This window comes from Hirundo rustica, chromosome 3 (genome assembly GCF_015227805.2).
Source record: "Hirundo rustica isolate bHirRus1 chromosome 3, bHirRus1.pri.v3, whole genome shotgun sequence".
Taxonomy (NCBI): domain Eukaryota; kingdom Metazoa; phylum Chordata; class Aves; order Passeriformes; family Hirundinidae; genus Hirundo; species Hirundo rustica.
In genome coordinates this window covers 111,356,259-111,377,302 of record NC_053452.1, presented here as the reverse complement: position 1 = coordinate 111,377,302, position 21,044 = coordinate 111,356,259, and the positions used below count along the sequence as shown (strand labels likewise).

The 21,044-nt window shown below is 40.2% G+C and overlaps 2 protein-coding genes across 4 annotated transcripts in view; one reads left to right on the top strand and one right to left on the bottom strand.

Moving 5' to 3' along the window:
* The first annotated feature begins 200 nt into the window (after positions 1–200).
* MEP1A (meprin A subunit alpha) lies at positions 201–12,920 on the top strand. Of its 2 annotated transcripts, none has more exons than XM_040059639.1 (14): positions 201–269; positions 354–378; positions 474–521; positions 1,177–1,217; positions 1,324–1,402; positions 1,720–1,837; positions 2,950–3,125; positions 4,755–4,976; positions 5,927–6,076; positions 8,670–8,885; positions 9,764–10,222; positions 11,486–11,656; positions 12,204–12,411; positions 12,773–12,920. In XM_040059639.1, exons 1-14 carry the CDS (start codon positions 201–203, stop codon positions 12,918–12,920), a joined length of 2,130 nt encoding a protein of 709 aa, XP_039915573.1. The 2 variants fall into 2 exon arrangements, with proteins under 2 accessions (XP_039915573.1, XP_039915572.1); XM_040059638.1 differs by having other exon boundaries at positions 9,764–10,229; positions 11,490–11,656.
* A 350-nt stretch (positions 12,921–13,270) lies between these two features.
* Positions 13,271–21,044, bottom strand: part of ADGRF5 (adhesion G protein-coupled receptor F5) — a 44,633-nt gene continuing 36,859 nt past the window's right edge. For both annotated transcript variants that reach the window (XM_040059376.2, XM_058419936.1), the window contains 5 exons: positions 18,643–20,013; positions 17,647–17,688; positions 17,485–17,544; positions 15,546–15,630; positions 13,271–14,736 (listed from right to left, as the gene is read on the bottom strand). In XM_040059376.2, the coding sequence (XP_039915310.1) occupies positions 14,657–14,736; positions 15,546–15,630; positions 17,485–17,544; positions 17,647–17,688; positions 18,643–20,013 (1,638 nt within the window). In that variant the 3' untranslated portion in view covers positions 13,271–14,656. The remainder of the gene's footprint in view (positions 14,737–15,545; positions 15,631–17,484; positions 17,545–17,646; positions 17,689–18,642; positions 20,014–21,044) is intronic.

The following is a 21,044-nucleotide window of genomic DNA, read 5'->3' as shown; positions in this document are numbered from 1 at the left end:
CTTGTTCCTCCAAGTGGACTTAGATAGCTGATAAGAGCAATGCTATCAAGGTGCCATCCAGGAGCAAATCTAACTGTTATAATAATGTTTCAAAGGTGGAAAGTCTGATCCTGATTGGCTGATGCTCCATGGAAAGCTCAGAAACATGCCCTATATATTTCCAGAGATGAGAAGGACCCGCTGCTGTTCCCACTGCAAAAATGGGCTCCAGCATCCTCCCACTTTGCCTGACACTTTTGCTGTGTTCTGTCTATGGTTCTCCAGTCTCTGTAAGTAAAACTTGATTTCTACAGGCTCCTCCCAGTCCAGAGGCATCTCATACCTTATACTGCTTGTATTCTATTCTCCTTCAGGTGGGACACCTCTCTGGTGAAGCTGGTAAGTGCTGTGTGAGCTGGTTTGAGTTTTGAAGCATTTCCTTCTACTTGCTATGAGCCACCACATCTGAACACTTTAATTTTGCTGTCTTGCAGATGCTGGAGCTGGTGAGATATTCAAAGATATTCCCCAAATCAACTTGGGTGAGTTCATGCTTAAATTCTCATGAGGCCTGAAGAGTTGTGAGCATAATCCTGAATTTTCAGTATTGTAGAGGAGACTGATGGTAGCTCATGGTAACAAGAGAATTAAAATCAAGTGAGCCCAGAATTACCTTTCTCTCTCTGTGATGCGTCAATATTTCCAGGATTGTAACTCTGTGTAAACAAGGGATGCAGATGTCTTTTTTTTCTGAAGTTTGGACAGACCTGTGGTGCTAATGCAGAAAAACACTGTATGATTCAGAAGGACTCTGCAGTCCCAACTGCATTTTCTGCCCATCCCTATATGATTTTTATAAAGTTTTGCAAACATGGAAAACAACTTAGATGTTTATTGATTACTGTCCCATTATGTGACTCTTGTCACTGCCTGAGAGCAAGCAAGGCTCATCAAAGGTGACCATGGATTATGGTGCCACCATAAAGGCAGACATTGCCAAAAGTAAATATTGAGCAGAAACTAAAAACTGCTGTTACTTTTGTTATTACTTGTATCTCAGTGTATAGAGGCTGGTCCTTATTTATTTTCTATAGATGCCCAAGGACATTAACTTTGTATAAGCAGGTTCAATGTGGTTTATGAAATGAAATACATTTGAAATTCACTGACACTATCTTTGATTAAATTGCATTTCAGCTGCTGGGCTGGACCTCTTTCAGGGTGATATCTTGCTCCCCGTAAGTAATTAAAAGCTTTCTGCTGCTTGTCCTAATTGCATTTTTGCTACAAATCAGCTCATCTTCCTACAGCAGATGCATCACTACCTGTTAATTCCCTTTTCAGAAAAATCAGCGAAATGCCTTAAGAAATGAGACCTACAGATGGAAGTTTCCCATTCCCTATATTCTGGGTGATGACCTAGGTAATGCAGACACTATTCAGATTTTATCTCCAATCCTTATGTGTATTGCAGTCACTGTGATAAAAAAATGCCTTTTTCAGAACTGTTTCAAATTAAAAACGTTAAACTTCACTAATTACTACTTATTGTGGTCTTGTTTATATCAAAATTATTTTTATTTCTTCTACAGCTAATATAACAAGCCACAATTTAATCAAATTCAATAATTTCTCTTTTCAACAATTTTTCCTTTGGTTCCACGTGTGTATCTGTACATATCTTACTTCTCCAAGCTGAACAAACTGCAACATATTACAAGTTCTGTATTTGTTTTCCAGACCTGAATGCCAAAGGAGTCATTCTCCAGGCATTTGAAATGTTCCGCCTGAAGTCCTGCATTGATTTCAAGCCATATGAAGGAGAAAGAACCTACATTTTCTTTAGCAAACAAGATGGGTAAGGGTAGCATCAATTTCTGTTTAGTTTCACCGTGTAGAATCAGCTGGGAACTCATTCCATTTGACTTTAGCAGCCCAAAGGTTTGCTGACAACAGAGAAAAAGAGGCCACCAGGAAAACAACTCATCTTACATTCTTAGACAAAGAGCTTGCAAGCGACTGCTCCCACTGCTGACTGGTATTTAGAGGATGAGCTCTGAAGGTGAATCCTGGCATTGCTGGGTTTTCATCAGCTACTTCCACTTTCCCATTGTTTTCTATTTTGATGAAGACCCCCATGTACATACTTTTAACTTGCCAAGAATGTGAATGTGAATAGCTAAAATTTACATCTGGTAATTTCGGGAAGACAGACAGAAAAAAAGACAATCTATTGTAATATTTCTAGTGTTTTGACATTATTCTACTTTAATGAATGGTCTCTCAAAATCTGAAAGGGTTTTATGCTCAGAAATTCAAGTTTTCAAGAACTGAAAGGATTTATTTCCTACAGCTAAGTATGTTTTGAAAGAAAATGTAGAAAAGCACAAAAATCTCACTATATCAGCTGTGAATATTTCTTGTTTTCCCAGAAGTTCATGTTTCTGCCTTTGGTTCTTCCTTGAATATCCTATGACACTTCTCTTACAAGTTTACAAGCACCATGACTTTTTTGAGAAGTCAGTGTTGAAGATCTTGTATTTTCACACCTCTGGCCAATGCAAAATATTTTTGCTATTAAAAAGGACCAAATGTTGCTGTTCTAAATACTCCTGGGTCTTTTCTCTGGCCTAAGTTATTGCACAAACAGTCTGTTCTGATGAATTTGCTGTTTCCAGGTAGATTGTATGTTTTATGTTTCTTGGCTAAATGGCAGCTGATGCAGGACGAAACTTCTGTGGCTTTCAAAAATACAGGATGAGCTTCTCTGACACAGAGGATTAGTCTGCTTTCAGGATAGAGTATTTTTAGGATATCAAGGCATGTGGTCGGCATCTAAATAATGATTTATGTCACTCTTTTCATATTAAAAACTCTTACAATCTTACTTTAAATCCAGTGAGAAGATTGAAAAGTTAAATACGGAGAAGAAAAGTACTGAACAGAGAGTAAGCTCTCCCTCTTTTTCAGGTGTTGGTCCATGGTGGGGGACCTGCAGACTGGACAGAACCTCTCAATTGGGTCAGGGTGTGACTACAGAGCAATTGTGGAACATGAGATCCTGCACGCTTTAGGATTTTACCATGAGCAGTCGAGGATGGACCGGGATGACTATGTGAATATCTGGTGGGATGAAATTATTGCAGGTGGGTTGTAATATTCAAGTTAGATTTTGCAAAGTGTAAATTTATCAATATCCCATTTTCACTTCTAGATTTAAAGACTTTCCCAAAGATAGAATTTTAGAAATGGTGAGCCGCGCCTGAGACCATTGTAAATTAAGAAATTTTAGTGCAACTTCTCTGGTCAAACCCAGACATTGTTTAAGGCCAGAGGAGAGAGGTTTTCCTGCTTGGAAATCAGGACTTTTATTTACTCTTGGCCCTTGGACTGCTCTGCTCTCTTATTTTAAACAAATTAATTCCCCTTTCTGAATCTGTTTTCTTTTACCATGTAATGCAAATTGTAAACTTATTTAGATGGTGAGTTTTGCGGTAGCTCTTCTGTAGGCAAAGATCCTTTCAAAATCTGAAAGGTTTTATATTCAGAGATTCAGGCTTTCCTGAAACTGAAAATATTCACTTTGCACATGAAAAAACCTTAAAATTATTAGATTAGATTAGATGGGAAATATGAAATAGGGCTCTGTCCTGCTCTCTCCTACCTTGGTGTGTCTCTGCAGGTTCTTGCCTTCAGGTTTAGTATCACTCCATTCAGAAGCTTTATGAGTTTCGCAAACTCTTCAGAGTTCCCCTAATCCGTAGGCAGTTTTTCCTGTTGTCCCCTGTGAGATCTGATTCTGTATTACATAACAATAATTCATTTCAACAGGAGTGATTAGAAGAGGTGGGGTTTTTTATTTTTGATAAGAAGTGCAGTTCAAGTCTGTGAAAGAAAACAATTCCAAGCTCTTATATAATCTCAAGCCTTGAACTGAAGACCTTTGTGATTTGCAGAAGGGGAGGGCAGTTGTTAAGCGGAGAAAGTGTAATTACCCACCAGCACAGTCTCTTTGAAAAAAAAATGCCAAATATTCTGAAAACATTGTTTGCAATCGTAAATGCTGGCAAGCTCATTTTACTTCTATACCAAAGCATGTGAAGTGGCTCCTTCTCTTTGCCCTAGCAGACAACTTCATAATGAAAAGCTTTCTCTAAGGACAAATTACTTCACCAAGAAACCATGAGAAACATGTTTCCAAAAGCCATTTCAAAAGAAATATCATATCAAGATTGTAAATCTAGGGTAAAAATATAATTCTTTCCCCCCCCAGAGATTGCTAGGGCATTATTTATTTCAAAGAAGAACAGAACCTGAAGACACTTCAGGGCTGTAATATTTGTCTCCTTTATGAGTTTCAGGGCCTCTCCTTCTCCATATATGATCTAATACCTTGGGAAAGGTTTGCATCAATAGTCACAGATTCTGGAATGGAGTACATTAATCCTTAAACTTAATCCTTCAGGATAATTGCTGTTAAACCATTCCTATTAATTCTAATCTAACTTCCTATGTATCCTATTCTTTACAGCTCATTGATATTATTTTTGGAATTTACTGAAGTCGCCTGTGAGAGCACAGAACTGCAATCCAAAGGCGCCGCTTTATTGTCAAATGACAAACACAAATCTTGATAAGTTTTAGTATTTTGTTGTGAAGTAATTGCTTTTGGGTATATAATTTGTGCCTTAGAAAACTGTATCCAGGGGGACATGCTAATGTCATTTGCTTTCCATTTTCTCTGAAAAGGAAGCACTTTTCTGTTCTTTTACCAGGCAAAGAGCATAATTTTGCGAAGTATAATGACGCCTACATCACTGATCTGAACACCCCCTATGACTACGAATCATTGATGCACTATGAACCATTTTCATTTAACAAAAATGCAAGTGTCCCCACAATCACAGCAAAGATACCAGCATTTGATGACATAATTGGACAACGTCTAGACCTCAGTGCCATTGACCTGGAAAGACTAAATCGCATGTACAACTGCAGTAAGTCACAATTTAACCATGGCAAACGGTTTCTTTAGTTATACTTGAGCCATGCTGGTTCACCTCCCTCACTCCTCTAAACTCACAAAAAGTCTTTTCAAATGTGCTTGAAGAGGAATGGGACAGGACCTGTGGTGTGCTGATAAACACAATCAATTTATTCCCTTCTCATTCCTTTTTGGCTCTTCTCACAGTCATTATTTTTGTAAAAATTAGTCAAGGAAAGTTAACAAGAAAAAAAAACCATTCACATTTTTTCTCCCACACTGCTCCCAGGAGTTCAGACCTGTGGTTGTATTCTGCCTGTGGTGTGTGGGCAGACTTATTGTGCTTTTTTGACGTGAATGCAACGGCACTTTGTCCTCTTTTACTGACATTTGGACTTAATCAGATTGTTTTGCACCTGAGATTGGCTAGGTCTAGAGTCCCACACTGTCTAGGTTGCTGAGCTGGTTGGAGATGTTATCGCTGATCACCGTTGTTACCAAGAAGTCATTGTCTCCTCGGTGCTGGCAGCAGAAGCATCAACTTGCAGGCAAATTCAGCTGAACCAGCGCAAGGTAACTGCGTGGACTTTGCTTGGAGTGGAAGGACAGAGCTCAAGTTCATCAATGAGAGAACTGCCATGAAGAACTATAACCTCATCCAAGGAAGAGTTAAATACACAAAGACTGGTAAAGAGGCACAAAGACAGTCACCATCGGTCACTGCCACATGGGCCTTATTAACCTTCTGCAAAGAGATCAAAGACTGTTTTCTTTACCCAGAGAATCCCTCCAGAAATCAAATGTTTCCTATTTTGAGTGATTGGGCTCACATCTGCTAACATGAGGGTTGTCCTCTCTACAGGGTGGTTATAATACTGTAAACAACCTCCCACCAAAATTAGAGCAGAAATTTCAGTGAGCTAGTATCTTGCTCTGAGGTGACCATGTGTGTATTTTTTTCAGCTTCAACTCACACCTTTTTGGACCAGTGTTCTTTCGAGCTTGAAAACATCTGTGGTATGATCCAGGGCACAAACCATGATCAAGACTGGATCCATCAACAGGGCAGTGTGATGGGGCAGGAGGACCACACACTTTCTGGGCACTGTAGAGGTAAAAGAAAGGAATAAAATACTTCCTGAGCTGGGTTTTCTCTATGGTTGACTACAGTGATGGGTTCAGAGAAGTTGTTAAAGACTCTAGATAGTGTTTGTATTCCCACTCTCAGTAAACTTTTTCAATTTAATGGAATATTGTCCACCAGTAAGATTAAAGAGGACAAAGAACAATCTTAACTAGAGGTCTTTTAAATATAACCTGAGAAACTATTTACTGCAACTTCCAAAGTCTGTGTAAGAGTTATATTATCTCATGATAAGAATCAAATAGCACTTGTAGCCACTCATAAATGTTGTGTTTGCAATGCAAATGGGAAGTTAAGCTTGTGGAATTCTAGTTCTGGAAGCAGAAGAAAGTTGAAAAGATTTTGTCATAGGAGTTTTGTGGATACCTTTTTTTTTTTTTGACATGGTAATTTCACCATTTTTCAAAGGAAGACAGTCTCAAAAATAGAGCAGTGAGCCCCACTCACTGTCACAGGGTGCAAGTTTACAGCTGAGAATAAAGATTAAATCCCAATAGGCAGTTCTGAAAAGCAAGAACCTAATTTGTCATTGTTTATACAGGGTAAACTACTACACAATTCCAAGATAAAAGTGACTGCTCTGGTAAATTTTGCCTCAGTAGAGGGGAAGGACTCCTGACCTAAAGCACATTCACTTGTGCTTTGTTACTCTTCAGCTTTCTGCACTCAGGAGTAGTTTACTGCCCGCAAGTGACCCCCCCCACTGGAAAGAACAGATGTCCCACCTTTTATAATGTGGTCCTGTAGTTATTGATCAGGCCCAAGAATATAACTCAAGAAAACCATGTGATATTTTCTAGAAATACTTATTTCTAACCCTCAGCTGATTAATTCTTTCTCTCCTCTTTCTCAACCTGTACAGTACAATTGTAACTAGAAAAGATAATTTAACTGAGTTTTTGAGTTTATCACATAAAATCCAATCTGCCTGAACTGGGAACTTAGTGTGCACTTAGGTTTTAACATCCAGTGACTCAGTACAAAATGAGTATCAATACTTTTTTAAGAGTTAATGGAGAGGAGCGGGTGCCTCTGAGGATCTCCAGAGTGTAAAAAATGAATTGCATGAGTAGGGAGTCTCTCCTTTTGGCATCTCCAAAGGGTCATTGACTCCATCAGGAATTTCTGACATTTTTTGAGGGCTGGTTCTGCAATCATTTCAAGTGGGAGCAAATTCCAAGTTTCTAACACAGATGGATCCTATTTTCCCCAGTTTTGATATTCTGGGGTTTTGACTTATTGCCAGCTAAATTGAAGGAGGGAAAGTACAGCTTAACATTTAGGGAGTCTGCTGAAAACTACCAAGGCCATATTCTAATTGCCAAATATACTTAAGTTTGCCTTTATTTGACTTTCTTATCAAAAAGGAGATAGAGTCTAGATCATTCGGGGTTTTGTTACTATAACAATTGCAACAACAGGCTCACAGCCCTGCTTCTCACTTGGAGCAAGAGTGATCATACTTGGATTTAATACACTTCAAATGAAAATAAGTTTAACTGATGGTCAAATGTCATACATTGCATAGAGCAATCTCTGGCAAGGTTTCTGTGGATACGAGTTCAAAGCATTGCTACCACGTGGCAGGGAATGAAGATAATTCCCCTGACTGAGTAGAGAGAACCTGATAAAACACCTCGAGACCCTTCACTAACCCTGCAGGAAGGTGCACTGCCTTTATAAAGCTGCAGGTATAACTGTTGGAACCAGATGATCGTTAAGGTTCTTTCCAACCCAAACCATTCTGTGATTCTAAGATATGTTATCTTCGGCAAGAGTCCATGGAGCTTTCACACAATAGCTAAAAATATTAACTTATTCATTTAATCACTGACTAGATTGAATAATTAAAAAGCAACACAATACAGATAAGACATGACAACTTGGTGTGATACCAAGATATGATAGGTGTGCAAATAGTTAATCCTTGTAAATATGAGGATAAAAGTAGACACTTCAAAACTAAAATAAAGAACACTTCAAAAATGTTAATGGGAAATAGAGGAGCAGGAATTTTTAAGTAATCTTCTTATGGTGAATCTTTGAGTTTTGAACTGTTTGGGCAAGCTGTAAAAAAAGACCTTCTGCATGTTCAAGGTCAGGACAGTGTTCTGTGTCCAAACCCTGTTATTATCTTTATAGCTGATAAGAAATTATCTCACTCTTTGCAAGGTAATATAGCACATGACTTCTAAGATCTCATTTTTAGATTATCTTCAGTATAAATCAAGATTAAAATATATATCTACTAATTACTTGTGGTCAATACTGAATTCTCTGCCTCATACATCTGACATTCCTGAAGAATCCAAATTCCAATTAGACCAACTAATGCAAAACTGACATGAGCTGACAGCAGTGAGTTCCATGTATATGCTGAACTGCTACTCCTATTGTTATCCCAGTCTGTCCTGGATGGTTGTCATGTCATTTCCTTTATTGTTCATGTTAAGTACTACTCTTCTGTTTACTAAAAGAGTGCAGATGAAATGATGAATTTATACTATGCAGCTTTGCAAGAAATGTGTAAACAGGCAGTAACAGACTGCTCTTTCTTCCCAGATGCTGGCTACTTCATGTACTTCAACACCAACTCTGGCCAGGCAGACGAGGTGGCAATCCTAGAGTCCCGGATCCTTTATCCAAAGAGAACCCAACAGTGCCTCCAGTTCTTCTATAGGACCACAGGAAGCCCTTCTGACAAGCTGATCATCTGGCTTAAAGAGGATGATGGCACTGGGAACATTCGCAAGATGAGGAAAATTCAAACCTTTCAAGGTAATTCTGGAAATAAGATGAATATTTGGATAGAGAGAGTGAGTTGTCCTACTGTGCCCATGAGCACAGAAGACTGGGTCAGAAACCAAAAGATTTTCCCAAAGTTACCAGAAATCTTGCAATACAGCTATGAGCACATTTAGCAGAGAAACTGTGGGTTGTAATAATGTAATTTTGGTGCTTCACAGCAGAAGTCACAGCATATTATCCTAATATTATGTTGCACTCAGTGTTTGAGAGGGATCCCAAGCCATGATGGAGACCAGCTGACTCTGTCTTTACTGGCTGCTATATGATCTAAGAATGGCCTGTTCAGGTGTAAAATAGCTGTGCTCTCTGCAGTCAATAAGAACCTCAGACTGATTTTTAGATAACTGGAAATATAAAAGCATATGCAGTTTTGGAAATTTGAACTGGATTCCCACTTTGGGTGATTTGCTAAATCGGACAAACTCAGCCACTGTGGCTGCATGTGATTTATGTTGTCAAAACAGAAGACTGATCATAACCTGCCTACATCAGGCTCCAGCAGTTTGCAGTGAAAGATAAATCCATTAAAAAAGTGTCAGGAACACATTGGGTCACTGATTCCCATCCTCTTGTTTAATCTTAGCCCTTAGGCTTTGCTCTTTATACTGGAGGCTGTCATTCCCTAATGTGTGAAGAGTGCCTTGTACAACATGTCCAAAGCATTTGGATGACAAAACAATGTGGATATATTATAGTCACAATATCAACTTAAGATCTCTGGCCTTTGGGACTCTGTGAGGAGTCCAGTTGTCTAAATGTGCAGCTGGGATGGATGGCTAGGGGCAAGTTGCTTCATAATATCTCTAATCACACTGATGGTAATGTTTTTTTCTTTCCTTTTGCCAAAGCGGACAGTGACTCCAACTGGAAAATTGCCCACGTGACCCTCAATGCTCAGAAGAAGTTCCGTTACCTCTTCCAAGGACTGAAGGGCAACCCCAGCTCTTCATCGGGTGGGATTGCTATTGATGATGTGACTCTGACAGAGATGCCCTGTCCCACAGCTGTGTGGGTAATTCACAATTTCAGCAAAATCCTTGAGAACTCATCCATCAGCCTTATTGAAAGCCCTCGGTTTTACAGCCCTGAGGGTTATGGATTTGGCATCAGCGTGTTGCCCAACTACCGGAACAGTGGCTATGCTCGTGTTGCCTTCCACCTGTGCAGTGGAGAGAACGATGCAGTTCTGGAATGGCCGGCTCTGAATCGCCAGGCCACACTCACAGTGCTGGACCAGGACCCTGATGTCCTGAAAAGGATGTCCTCGAGCAAAAGCTTCACCACAAGCAAGGACCATGTTAACTCAGGTAAGCGGTGTCTGCTTGGAGGAATGCTGACAATGACAGCCAAGGAATGAGGACTGAGTGTAGGACTCAGAGCTGAGAAACTTTGGCATATTTCCTAATTTGGGACACTTCCCTGTGTACATCTTCCCTGTGTGTAACTCAGAATTCCTGCCTGTGGGAGATTCTATAACATAAAAAGTGACACATAGAAGATTGATGTTATTATGAGCAAACCCTGGGATATCTGAGCTTGACTCTAAATATGGATTTTTCCCAAGAGCTGGCAATTCCCATTCTACTTGTGATTTGTCCATTGTGATAGGTGATCACCACAGGTTGATGGAATGCCAGCAGGGTGCAGTATTCTGCCACTAAACAATAATTTAAGTTAAAACTGCATTTTGGAGGCTCAGTCAACTTCAACATACTCAGTGAACCTCAGTCTACACGGTCTGAATGCAAACATTCATCCTTTCTCACGGATGTGTTAATTCAAAATTGTTCAGCCTGGAGAAGAGAAGGCTGACCAATCAGAGGGACCTAACTGTGGCCTTCCAGTACCTGGAGGGAGCCTGCAAGAAAAAGAGAGACTATTTACAAGAGCATGGAATGCCAGGACAGAAGGGAATTGTCTTCAAAATGAAAGAGAGCAGGTTTAGACTGGATATTAGGAAGAAATACTGTGAGGATATGAGGGGCACTGGATGTGAGGCTCACAAATGTGAGGATGGTGGGGCACTGGAACAGGCTGCCCAGAAAAGCTGTGGATGCCCCATCCCTGAAAATATTCAAGGCCAGGCTGAATGGGGCTTGGAGCAACCTGGTCTAGATGGAAGGTGTCCCTGCCCATGGCAGGGGGTTGGAACGAGATGATCTTTTAGTTCTCTTCCAATCCAAACTTTTAGAACAAAACTGAGTTTGGTACAGAATAAAATACTACACAAGAATCTTCATCCCTTCTACTTTTTCCAGTGGAAGTTAAGGACATACTTTTTCAGGAGGAGCTTTTAAACCCTAAATATGAATATCTTTAACAAAATCATAGTAATGACCAAAATCAGCTAAATTCTAAACCATAGGAACTTACAAACTGGTTGGGGAACATCCTTACTCAGGAGGGAACTCAGCTGGTAACAATTTGTGTTTGTTCCTCTGGGATTTGTTTGGGAATTTCAGGCCTGAACTTGATTTTAAGCATAAATCCTCTTTAACACAGTAATGCAGGAAAAAGTCATGTCATACTTTGAGCTGCACAACTTCACGGTTCTCATTTTCTCTTTGCAGCTAGTGGAACTATAATATGGGATAAACCATCAATTGCTGGAAGATTTGATGAGTCGTGCAATTGCAACAGAAGTATAGCCTGGGGGTGGAGTAACTTCATATCCCACAGCCAGATGAGACGGAGAGGCTTCCTGAAAAATGATGACCTGATTATTTTTGCAGAATTTAATGGTAAGAACCCCTTTCCTGATTCTCTTTACAAAATAGGTGATTCCTTCTATTTTCATACATTCAAATAACTTGTTGACACCTGTCTCCAAGGTCTCTTCTGATGGGGATCAACTTTAAAAAGCATTTCTGTGTCCTAGTGTCAGGTGGGTGAGGTTGACTAAAGTGATTGTAGTTAAGAGGGATCTAAATGGCATTGAGTTTTGAAACGGGAACTTCTTGGACACCTTTAAGCACCCTGACCAGTAGCTATTTCCATTTCTAAGCACAGAACATACTAAAGGCCATCACCACTGTGTTTAGTCCCAAATAGAACAGTCTCACAGAACATCACAGATTTACCCAATTAGTGTCTGTAATTTCAGTATTGTTTTCTGTCTTGTGCTTTAAATACATAGAACTTGTTGTGGTGCAGTAAGAGGTCTGTAAAAAGGGAAAATGGACAAGTAGCACCCTCTGGTCCAGAAAGCACCCTGTGAACCCCTGATGTGAGGCGCACTACATACAGCATCATTCACTGATTCTGATGTCTTTCTCCTTTTTTTCAAAGATATAATTCACCTCAATAACACTGAAGTTCCTGTTAGAACTGTGCAATCTGCCCTCACGGAAGGCCTTGTTCTTGAAAGGCAGAAGAGAGCAGCCCAGGAGATGGAGCCCATTCAAGACCGGCTGCCTTATCATCCAGACCCGTGTGACCCAAACCCTTGTCAGAATAACGGAGTCTGTGTGAATGTGAAAGGAAAAGCAAGCTGCAGGTACCACAGACCTCCTCCCTCCTGGCCCTGGCTTTCTTCTTCAAGTGATGCAGCTAAAAAGTATTCAGAGCTACAGGCCTCCAAAGTCTAAGCCACCAGGTCTTCAAGGAATAGTAGAAACAAAATATCACAGTTAACAGTTCCTACCAGCAACCAGGAGGGCAGGTTTCTTTGCATAAAGCAAAGAAGCCCCATTTTGTGCTGCTTCTGGGGTGTGTAAATAGCTTCCTAACAAAGTGTGAGTGTTGTGACATGAACCCCTCCAATGGGAACTGCTCATCTGGGATAACGAATGTGAGGACCTTGGGGTGAGGGCATGACAAGGTTCCTGATCCACTGAAACTGTGCTTTGTTTTCCCAGGTGCTCATCAGGACAAGCCTTCTTCTTCACTGGTGAGAGGTGTCAGTCAAGGCAGGTCCACGGGAACATCCTGGGAATGTTGATTGGTGGAATTGCTGGAACCATTGTCTTAACTATTGTCCTCATTTCCATGATGGCTAGAAGATAAAAAAATGCAGGGGGGACGAATTTCAACCTGGTTCATAAGATACCCATTTTCAGTGAAAAATGATGAATATAACTTGGAGAAAACCAGTCATCATATGGATGAAAAGCTCTGCCAATAGCTTGGCAACAATCTGCTTTTTTCTGAGGGATATGGCAGTTAAAGTGTGACATGTCTCATGGAAATTTGTACACTGCCTTTCTTATGTGTTTTTTGTGTTTTGAAGGTTTTGTTTCTTCATCCCATAGCAAGCAGCAGTGCTGAAAGCCTATGTATTTACTCTCAGCTGCGGTTCAAACTTAGATTAAATAACTGGTTGAATCTCTCAAAACACTGTTAAAAATCATACCAAAACACATATATTAAGATTCTGGAAATGTTCCTACAAAAATTGTTCAAGAATTTTAAAGGGTACAGATATTTATGTAAGTCAGTGCATCATCACTCACTTTCCCTGGGGCTGTGCTGATTTACTTACTCTAATTAGCTGTTGCACAGAATTCATAAACTCTTGCCCATACCAAACCATCAGAAGTGCTTCTAACTGTAGAGAACAGTTTTCCATCCTGATTCATCCCAAAGTTCCAGGAACAGGTTCACCACTGGCAAACACAGGCCTGATTCCCTGACAATCAAATGGAACTGTACGACCTGGCAGCAGTATTTGATATTAACCTCAAATCTAAATCTTCACTATTCTACTATATTGTACATTAAATTTTGTAACATTTGTGTGCATTATCAATACTTTTTGGGTTCTTTTCAAGACAGGACTCCTGTCTTTAAAGGTGTACAGGCTTGAAATAAACAGTTCCACAAGTGTAGTATTAGAGCAATAATTTATATAAAACCATTCATCCTGCCTGGCACATGGTGATTTATATTCTCTACAGAGCTTATTCTCTGAGTCCTTCAAGTGTGTTTCTCCTCTGAGAGAAGACCCAAACGTACAGACTTTACACGAGGCATCCTTGCATTCGTAACACTACTATGCATTAAATAAATGCAGTCCCCTCTGTGGCAGAGGGCAGCAACCATCTCTGTCTTACCACATTACATATCAAGGGAAAGAAAAACATTGTTAAGGGCATAAAGATTCTTTTTCTTCAAAAAAGTGCCACATGGAGCTTACAGTCTTTCCATCTGAAAGAAGACCACGCAGGAATCATCATGGTCTTCATTTTATGTAAGTCAAAAGTGAAGATCTGAAATGGGCCTTCTCAGTTGGGAATTTTTGGTTCCAGAAAGTCTTAAATAGGAAGTGGAAACCACTATGGCCTTTCCAGACTCTAATAGGAGGGCGAAGGTGGGAGAGAAGCTGTGAGGTACTTGTGTATCTACACAGGTCTTTGGGATCATTCAGAGAGTGGACAGGGGAAATACCAAATCCACTGGACAACAACTGTGTGAAGCACTGCAGTTCATGTCTCAGTACTGCTTAGTGCTAAGCATCCACTTAAGGGCTGAGAATTCTTCACTTTCAATGTCCTTTCTTGCACACAAGGCCATCAAATCCTTTTCATCTCTTCTAGGACTGGCAGACCTTGGAAAATTCCACCTCTCTCAGCTTCTCTGCCTTACACATTAACCAGAAATGATTATTCCAGAAGAATTCACCAAGGCGCAGTTTAGTCAAAATGAAGCAGTCCACCAGAAGTCCTGGTGACTCCCAATGTACTTCTTTTGTGTGTCTTGGAAGAGGTCCTTTCAGATTGCCACAGTTTAGTATTGGCAATGCTTCAGTTAAGCAAGGAATATGCCTTGGAAGTATTTTCAGTGGAAGAGGTGGATGGCTCTGAAGAAGATACTCTGTATTTGCCTGCAAAACAAAGCACAGGGGTTAGACAAGGACAGAAAGCCTGGGACGTTGTCGCTGCAAAGTAAGGACAGTGACACCTGTGCTGGTGGCTGAGGTGGCTCTGCCTTGCCCTGCAGCCCTGGCATTACCTGGATTACAGCAATACCAGCAACCACAGAACTCGGCGTGTTTGGTGGCACAGCCAGGATGTGTCATCTTGAATTGCCAACAATGCCACAGGGCAATGGTTTTCTCACTCAAATGGAGGCACTTAGTGCTTCTCCTGGAGCATGGGGACACATCCAGAGCACAACACATCCACAGGCTCCTGAGATGAATCCCAGCTCTAAGCTAAGACCCGAGTGTCACTATCTTCTCTGAACAATGTGTGCATACAAAGATTGGGCACTTAGAAATTAATTTTTATTTCCAGAAATGCTTTTTGCAAGATAAAGTCATAACTGAAATGGTAATGTCCACAAAATGACAGCCAGAGAACCTTTGAAGAAATACAGTTCCAAGGTGGTGAAGAGCACATGAATAAGGGATTAACTGTGCTCTCATCTCAATAAGCTCAAAACACAGCTCGCTTAGTGGAGTATAGAATTGGTGAAACATCCAATAATTGTTTTAGAGATAGACAATTTTGCTGCTAGCATTATGCTACAATTGACTTGTTACAGTTCCTTTGCATTAGAAGATTAAAAACCATCTACAGATGCATGGAGAGACAAATAGATTGATGGATATCAGGACAGACAGATCCTGAGAGCAAGAATGAAGGCCAAACCTTATTTGCGCTTCAGTAAGGGAGATCTGTTGTCACATACCTGTTTTCCCACATAAGTTGTTAAAGGTTCTTGAAAATGGGTAGCTCATAGCAAGCATTGGTGTCACCAGGATCAGAGAGGATGACTGAAAGGAAGAAAAGTGCTTTTTGTCAAAAGAGTTTTGTAGCCCCATTTTAAGGAGGAAAAAAAAAAAGGTTCCAATAAACTTTGTTTCAGTAGTATGAGCAAACAATCCACAGGTGAAGCTAGATGTTTGTGAGGTATCAAGTTCACATATTTGCACGTTTATGGTGGTGATAAAGAAGATCAACTTTAAAAGAAACTACAAAGCACAAACTGCTTGTCTCTAACTCTTGGTCAGGGGAGATGGCTTAAGCTCCAGAGCCTGTCCTAACAGGCAGTATGAGATCCTGTTTTCTTATCTGTGCCTGTATGGCCATTAAGGTAGCCACAAAAGCTAAGATTTATGTGAATGAGAATTGACAAGACAACAGCCTGAGATAATCTGAGCAAATTTAACTTGATACGCTAGAGGGCATTGGAACACAACTCTCTGCAGTCCCGATGAGAAGGAAGGAAGGAAGAAACTTCCTGCTGCTAAAATGAGGTTTCTTTTTTGGTTCTGGAGTGGTTCGAGAACTTAACGGGATTCCTACAAAGATGTATTTTTAAAAAGGTACGAAAAATACATCTTTTTCTGTTCAGTCCTTCTTCACTAGTTAGTTGTACTTTGGTGGGGGAAATTAGGCAGTGTTGTTTATTGTCACCTATATCATAAGGGGGTAGAGAAAGAAGGTAAATGAATCACATATAAAAAACTTAATCAAAGACTTTGATTTTGCTTTATTTGCTCAATCTCTGACCTCAAAAGGCTGGAGAAATGGAATGACAGGAATCTTATGAAGTTCAGCAAAGGGAAGTTCAAAGTCCTCCTGTCCCTGGGGAGGAACAAACCCAATGCCAGGACATACTGAGAGTTGTCTGGCTAGGACAGAGTAAAGACAGAGGCAGGCTTTTCTCCTTGGTGCCCAGTGGAAGGAAAAGAGGCTTTAAGAACAAATAGCAATACAGGAAATCCCACTTGAGATGAAACTTTTTCATTGTGAGTGTGGTCAAACACAGGGAAAGGCTGCACATGGAGATTGTGGTGTGTTCATCCTTGGAGCTACTGAAACCCAGCTGGACACAGCTCTGAGCTCTAGCTGACCATGCTCTGATGGGAATGTGGTGCAAGATGATCTCTGAGGGTACTTTCCAACTTCAGCAATTCCTGTGGAAACTGGAGTGATTTGATCCAATGCTGCTCTTCTGAACTGACAGTTCAACCTTAATGGACTCCTTAATTCCTTTTAGCCTGTGTTCTCATCTTCTTAATTATCCTTGCTTTTAAGACGGTTTCCTAGTTCTTTAGCAATACCTGTACAGGCTCTTCTGAATAAACCCTGTTCAGATACCAATATAAAATCAAGCTTTATTGTCATATAAAGGTGATGGCAGCACCATTGAAAGCTTGGGAAGAGCAGGAGGTTGGTGTTGGAACTAGATGATCTTGAAGGTCTCTTTCAACCCAAACCATTCTGAGTTTCTTACACATCCTGGCATTTTTTGGTAAGGTGTTATAAATGCAGAAGTGTAAGTTGAAACAATAATTGCCCAAGAGCTCTCCCTTGCATTTCTCTTAGGTTGTGAATAAATAATAGTGCCAAATTTTTTTTTTTCTGTTTTCTAACTAACAGTTTTAGTTATATTTTCTAGTTTCTTTCTTGTGGAATTTAATGGAAATGTCCACTAATTGCCTTCTCATTTTTTTTTCAATTATAGTGAAAATAATGAACTTTGAAAAAGGTGATATAATCATATTTGTGTTGTTAGTGTCTTCTCTGACTTTTCTAATCAATGATCTAGACTTTCAAGTGCCCTGGACAATGTTAGACTATGCAGCAGTAACTGAAACACATTCTTTGGTCAAGGTCCTAACCTTTGATTGCTGTGAACTCCATTTGGATGATGAATTCCTCTTCAGCAGGGCTTCTTGTATCTATTTGTTAAAAAAAAAAAATAGTCAATCAGTAAATACATAAATTTTGTTCAAATTCCAACAGTATTTTGATATAATGTAAGAAATAGTTGGAATCCTTACCTTCTTATCCCAGAGAGTCCCAAACACCAAAATGAATAATCCCTAGGAGACAGATAATTACATGCATTTTGATGATGCCAATCTTTAATTGCAATATCTCATAAGTATCCCCAACATTGTCCATAGTGCTATTTAAACTTTGAACTCTTTGATAGAGGACGTTTTTCTAACTGCATACTACATAGTGGACTGCTCATTTGGCAGTTCCTCAGGCCTGGTCTATTTAAATTCTGTGTTGATCTGGTCTACAAACTGACACAGATAGTTTGGTAGCACTAAATGTATTTGGAAGAAGGGATGTTTATGTATGGAAGATATGTCCTACCTATGTTCTCCAGGCAAAGCAGTAGGTTCTAAGAAAAAGGCCAGTGAGTTTGGTTTGAAGAACACAGTTTTGATGCCACTCTTAACAATGGCAAATCTTAAGAATTTTCTTTAAAGAGAGAGTACACATAACTATTCTGTCCTTAAGAAATCTCCTTGTATTGGGATCCTACTGACCACCTAAATATGTTGCAAAAGTCATCCTGACTGAAAACTCTTGATCATGTGTGTTTTCGTCAGTTCTTCTCTTTATCATTAGTATTTCTCAGCTGATTTTGGTGACTTTCTTATGGTTTATACTAGAACTCACAAAAGCATAACATGGTTCCTCCAGCTGGACCATAAATGGAAACAGGGATGTTCAAGTTTGCCCACCTGAACATAACAGGGCTCTTTTCCTGGTCTTCAGCAGTGAAGTTGATCCCAAAACTACTGGCATAGTAGGAAGTTATCTGTAGGTCAGTTTTATCTACATGGCACATCTGCTAAGGTGAGAATATGAAATAGTGCTGAACTCCTGGAGTGGGTTTTCCAATGAGCCTTTTTGGAATAAGGATGTGTAAGGCAAATTTAAGCTTTTCCCTGCTGTTCTTACGCCCTGCCAAGCACAGCACTGCAATAATGTCTCTGTGTTAAATCATGATAGAGGAAACAAGAATATGTGCAACTCACCTGCAAAGCATTGAGCAGACTAAAGAGGATGTGGAAAGCTTGATGACTGTTTTTGATGATGGTGGCAAGGCCGAAACCCCATGTGAGGCCTAACAGTGGTGTCAGGATAGCCACGCTTTTGCCAATCTGAAACAGAGATTTCCTCTCCTGCCCACTTGACCTATCCCCAATAGTTGGCCTCAGTATTTTTATTATAACAACTGCGGCGATGAACAAGTTCGTGGCCACAATGATCAAGGCAGGTATGACAAAGGCCAGGAGAGCTTTGCTGTCCTTCCAGTTGAGCCAGCAGATATCCTTTCTCGTGTAACCGTTCTTTGGCAGCGTGACAGCAATGGTGGTGACTGCAATGACAAAGGGGCACACGTATCCCAGGCAGAATGCCACTGCCTTCTGAGTTGTCTTACTCGTGTTGTGTAAGATGAACACCAGCCTGTAGAAAAGGATGAGACCCAGGCTCAGCATCCAGAAAAAGACACACAGGTAGAAAAAATGGATGAAGAAGGTGGCCATGACACAGATGTCTCTGCTCATCTGCTGATTTTGATCAGTGATGGAGGCAGTGACAATGAACCAAACGTCAGCAATCAGCAGGGATGTAGCAATGTTGAGAATACAGACGTGGCGCATGTAGGAGGTTGTGTTGTTTGTCACGTACTTCCAGACCAAGGATTCAATTATGATGCAGACCACCAAGCTCACGATTGAAATGGCCAGGCCAATATAGGAAATATAATCTTCAAAGATTGGCTCAGGAGATCTATCAGGTGACATCAGGATGGAGAATGATGTCAAGTGATTGCAGGAGCAAATTACATAATTTCCTGACTCTGTGGGTGTGCAGCCATGAGTATCCCAGTCCCCCCTGCCATTGTTGAGCGTGAAATTCCAAAAGACACACTCGGGCATCTTTAGAGACAAGTCTTTCTTTGCAAATGTCATATTAACATCAAAATTCTGGCTTCTGTTGCTGCTCAAAGTTGTTGATAGCAATAAACCATTCACATGTTTAAATGTATTCCGGGGCAAAATATGTCCAAGTCTTGAGTACATCACACTGACAATGGTTGAATTTTGGGTTAGAGTCTGGATTTCAGTTTCACTAATGAGCACCTTGACTGAGAGGTTTTCTGTACTGTTGAAGTCCTTGTTATAATCTGTGTTGTTATTCTCCTTGACAACTATCCCTTGGAGCTGAACGGTGTTTCCCTTGATAAAAGGAATGGTGTTATTAACTGGTTGGAGGCTCCGGGAAAAATTTTCTACTGACTGCAGTAACAAAGAACTTTGTTGTGTCTCCTCTTTATTCAGGTCTTCCCAAACTCCAGTTGTGGAATCATTAACAATTAAGTCCACTGTGAATAGGAAATTCTGGAACAACAACAGAATAATGCAGTTACTGAAATCCCATACAATTAATTGTTGTTTCTGATGGTAATATATGTGTAGTCCTAGAAGTGCCTTTTGAAAAAGTCTAGCATTTTCTTATTTTGCTCACTCCATGTGAAGTCTTCAGTTGTTAACCCTCTGCATATTCTGCAAGTTAAGGTTTCCAAAAGCAGAGCTATGTGACTATTTTTTTAATATATTATTTGGTATTTTTGCATCTCCAGCCTTCTTTCCTTTCTTTCTCATTATTCATGCTGTCTTTGATTTCTTGGTGTTCTCATGTAGGGCTCTCTATGTACAAATCATCAAGCCTTTTTTGTACTTTTCTGTTCAGAAGAGTAGTGCTTTTCCTCTGTACTTCACAATCAAGGTTTCAATTAGGTCTAAGGTTTCTTTTGTTATTAATTTTTTGTTACATCTGGCTTATTTTCCTTGCTTGATCACGGTTCTTGGAATTTACTCTCCCTATTCCTATTTCAGCTTTTTTTTTTCTATTCCTATTTGTACTCATGGAATCATAGAATCACAGAATGGTTTTGACATTTAAAGGTCATCCACTCTGACCTCCGTTCCAGGGTGAAGGGACATCCAGTTTGATTTTGAACACTTCCAGGGTTTGAGGCATCTACAACTTCTCTGGTAAATCTATTCCAGTGCCTTACTGCCCTCACAGCAAAAAAATTATTCCCAATACATAATCTAAACATGCCCCCTTTCAGTTTAAACCATTATTCCTTGTTCTGTCACTACAGGCCCTGATAAAAAGTCTTCTAATAAGTCCCCTTTAAGTATTAAAAAGCTGCAATAATTTTTTCCCAGAGCCTTCTCTTTTCAAGGCTGGACAACCCCAACTCTTTCAGGCTGTCCTCATAGGATACCTGCTTCAGCCCTCTGACCATTTCTGTGACCCTCCTTTGGACCCACTCCATCATGTCCACACCCTTCTTGTGCTGGGGAATCCAAAGGTGGATGGAGTGCCCCAGGTGGGGTCTCACCAGAGCAGAGTAAAGGGA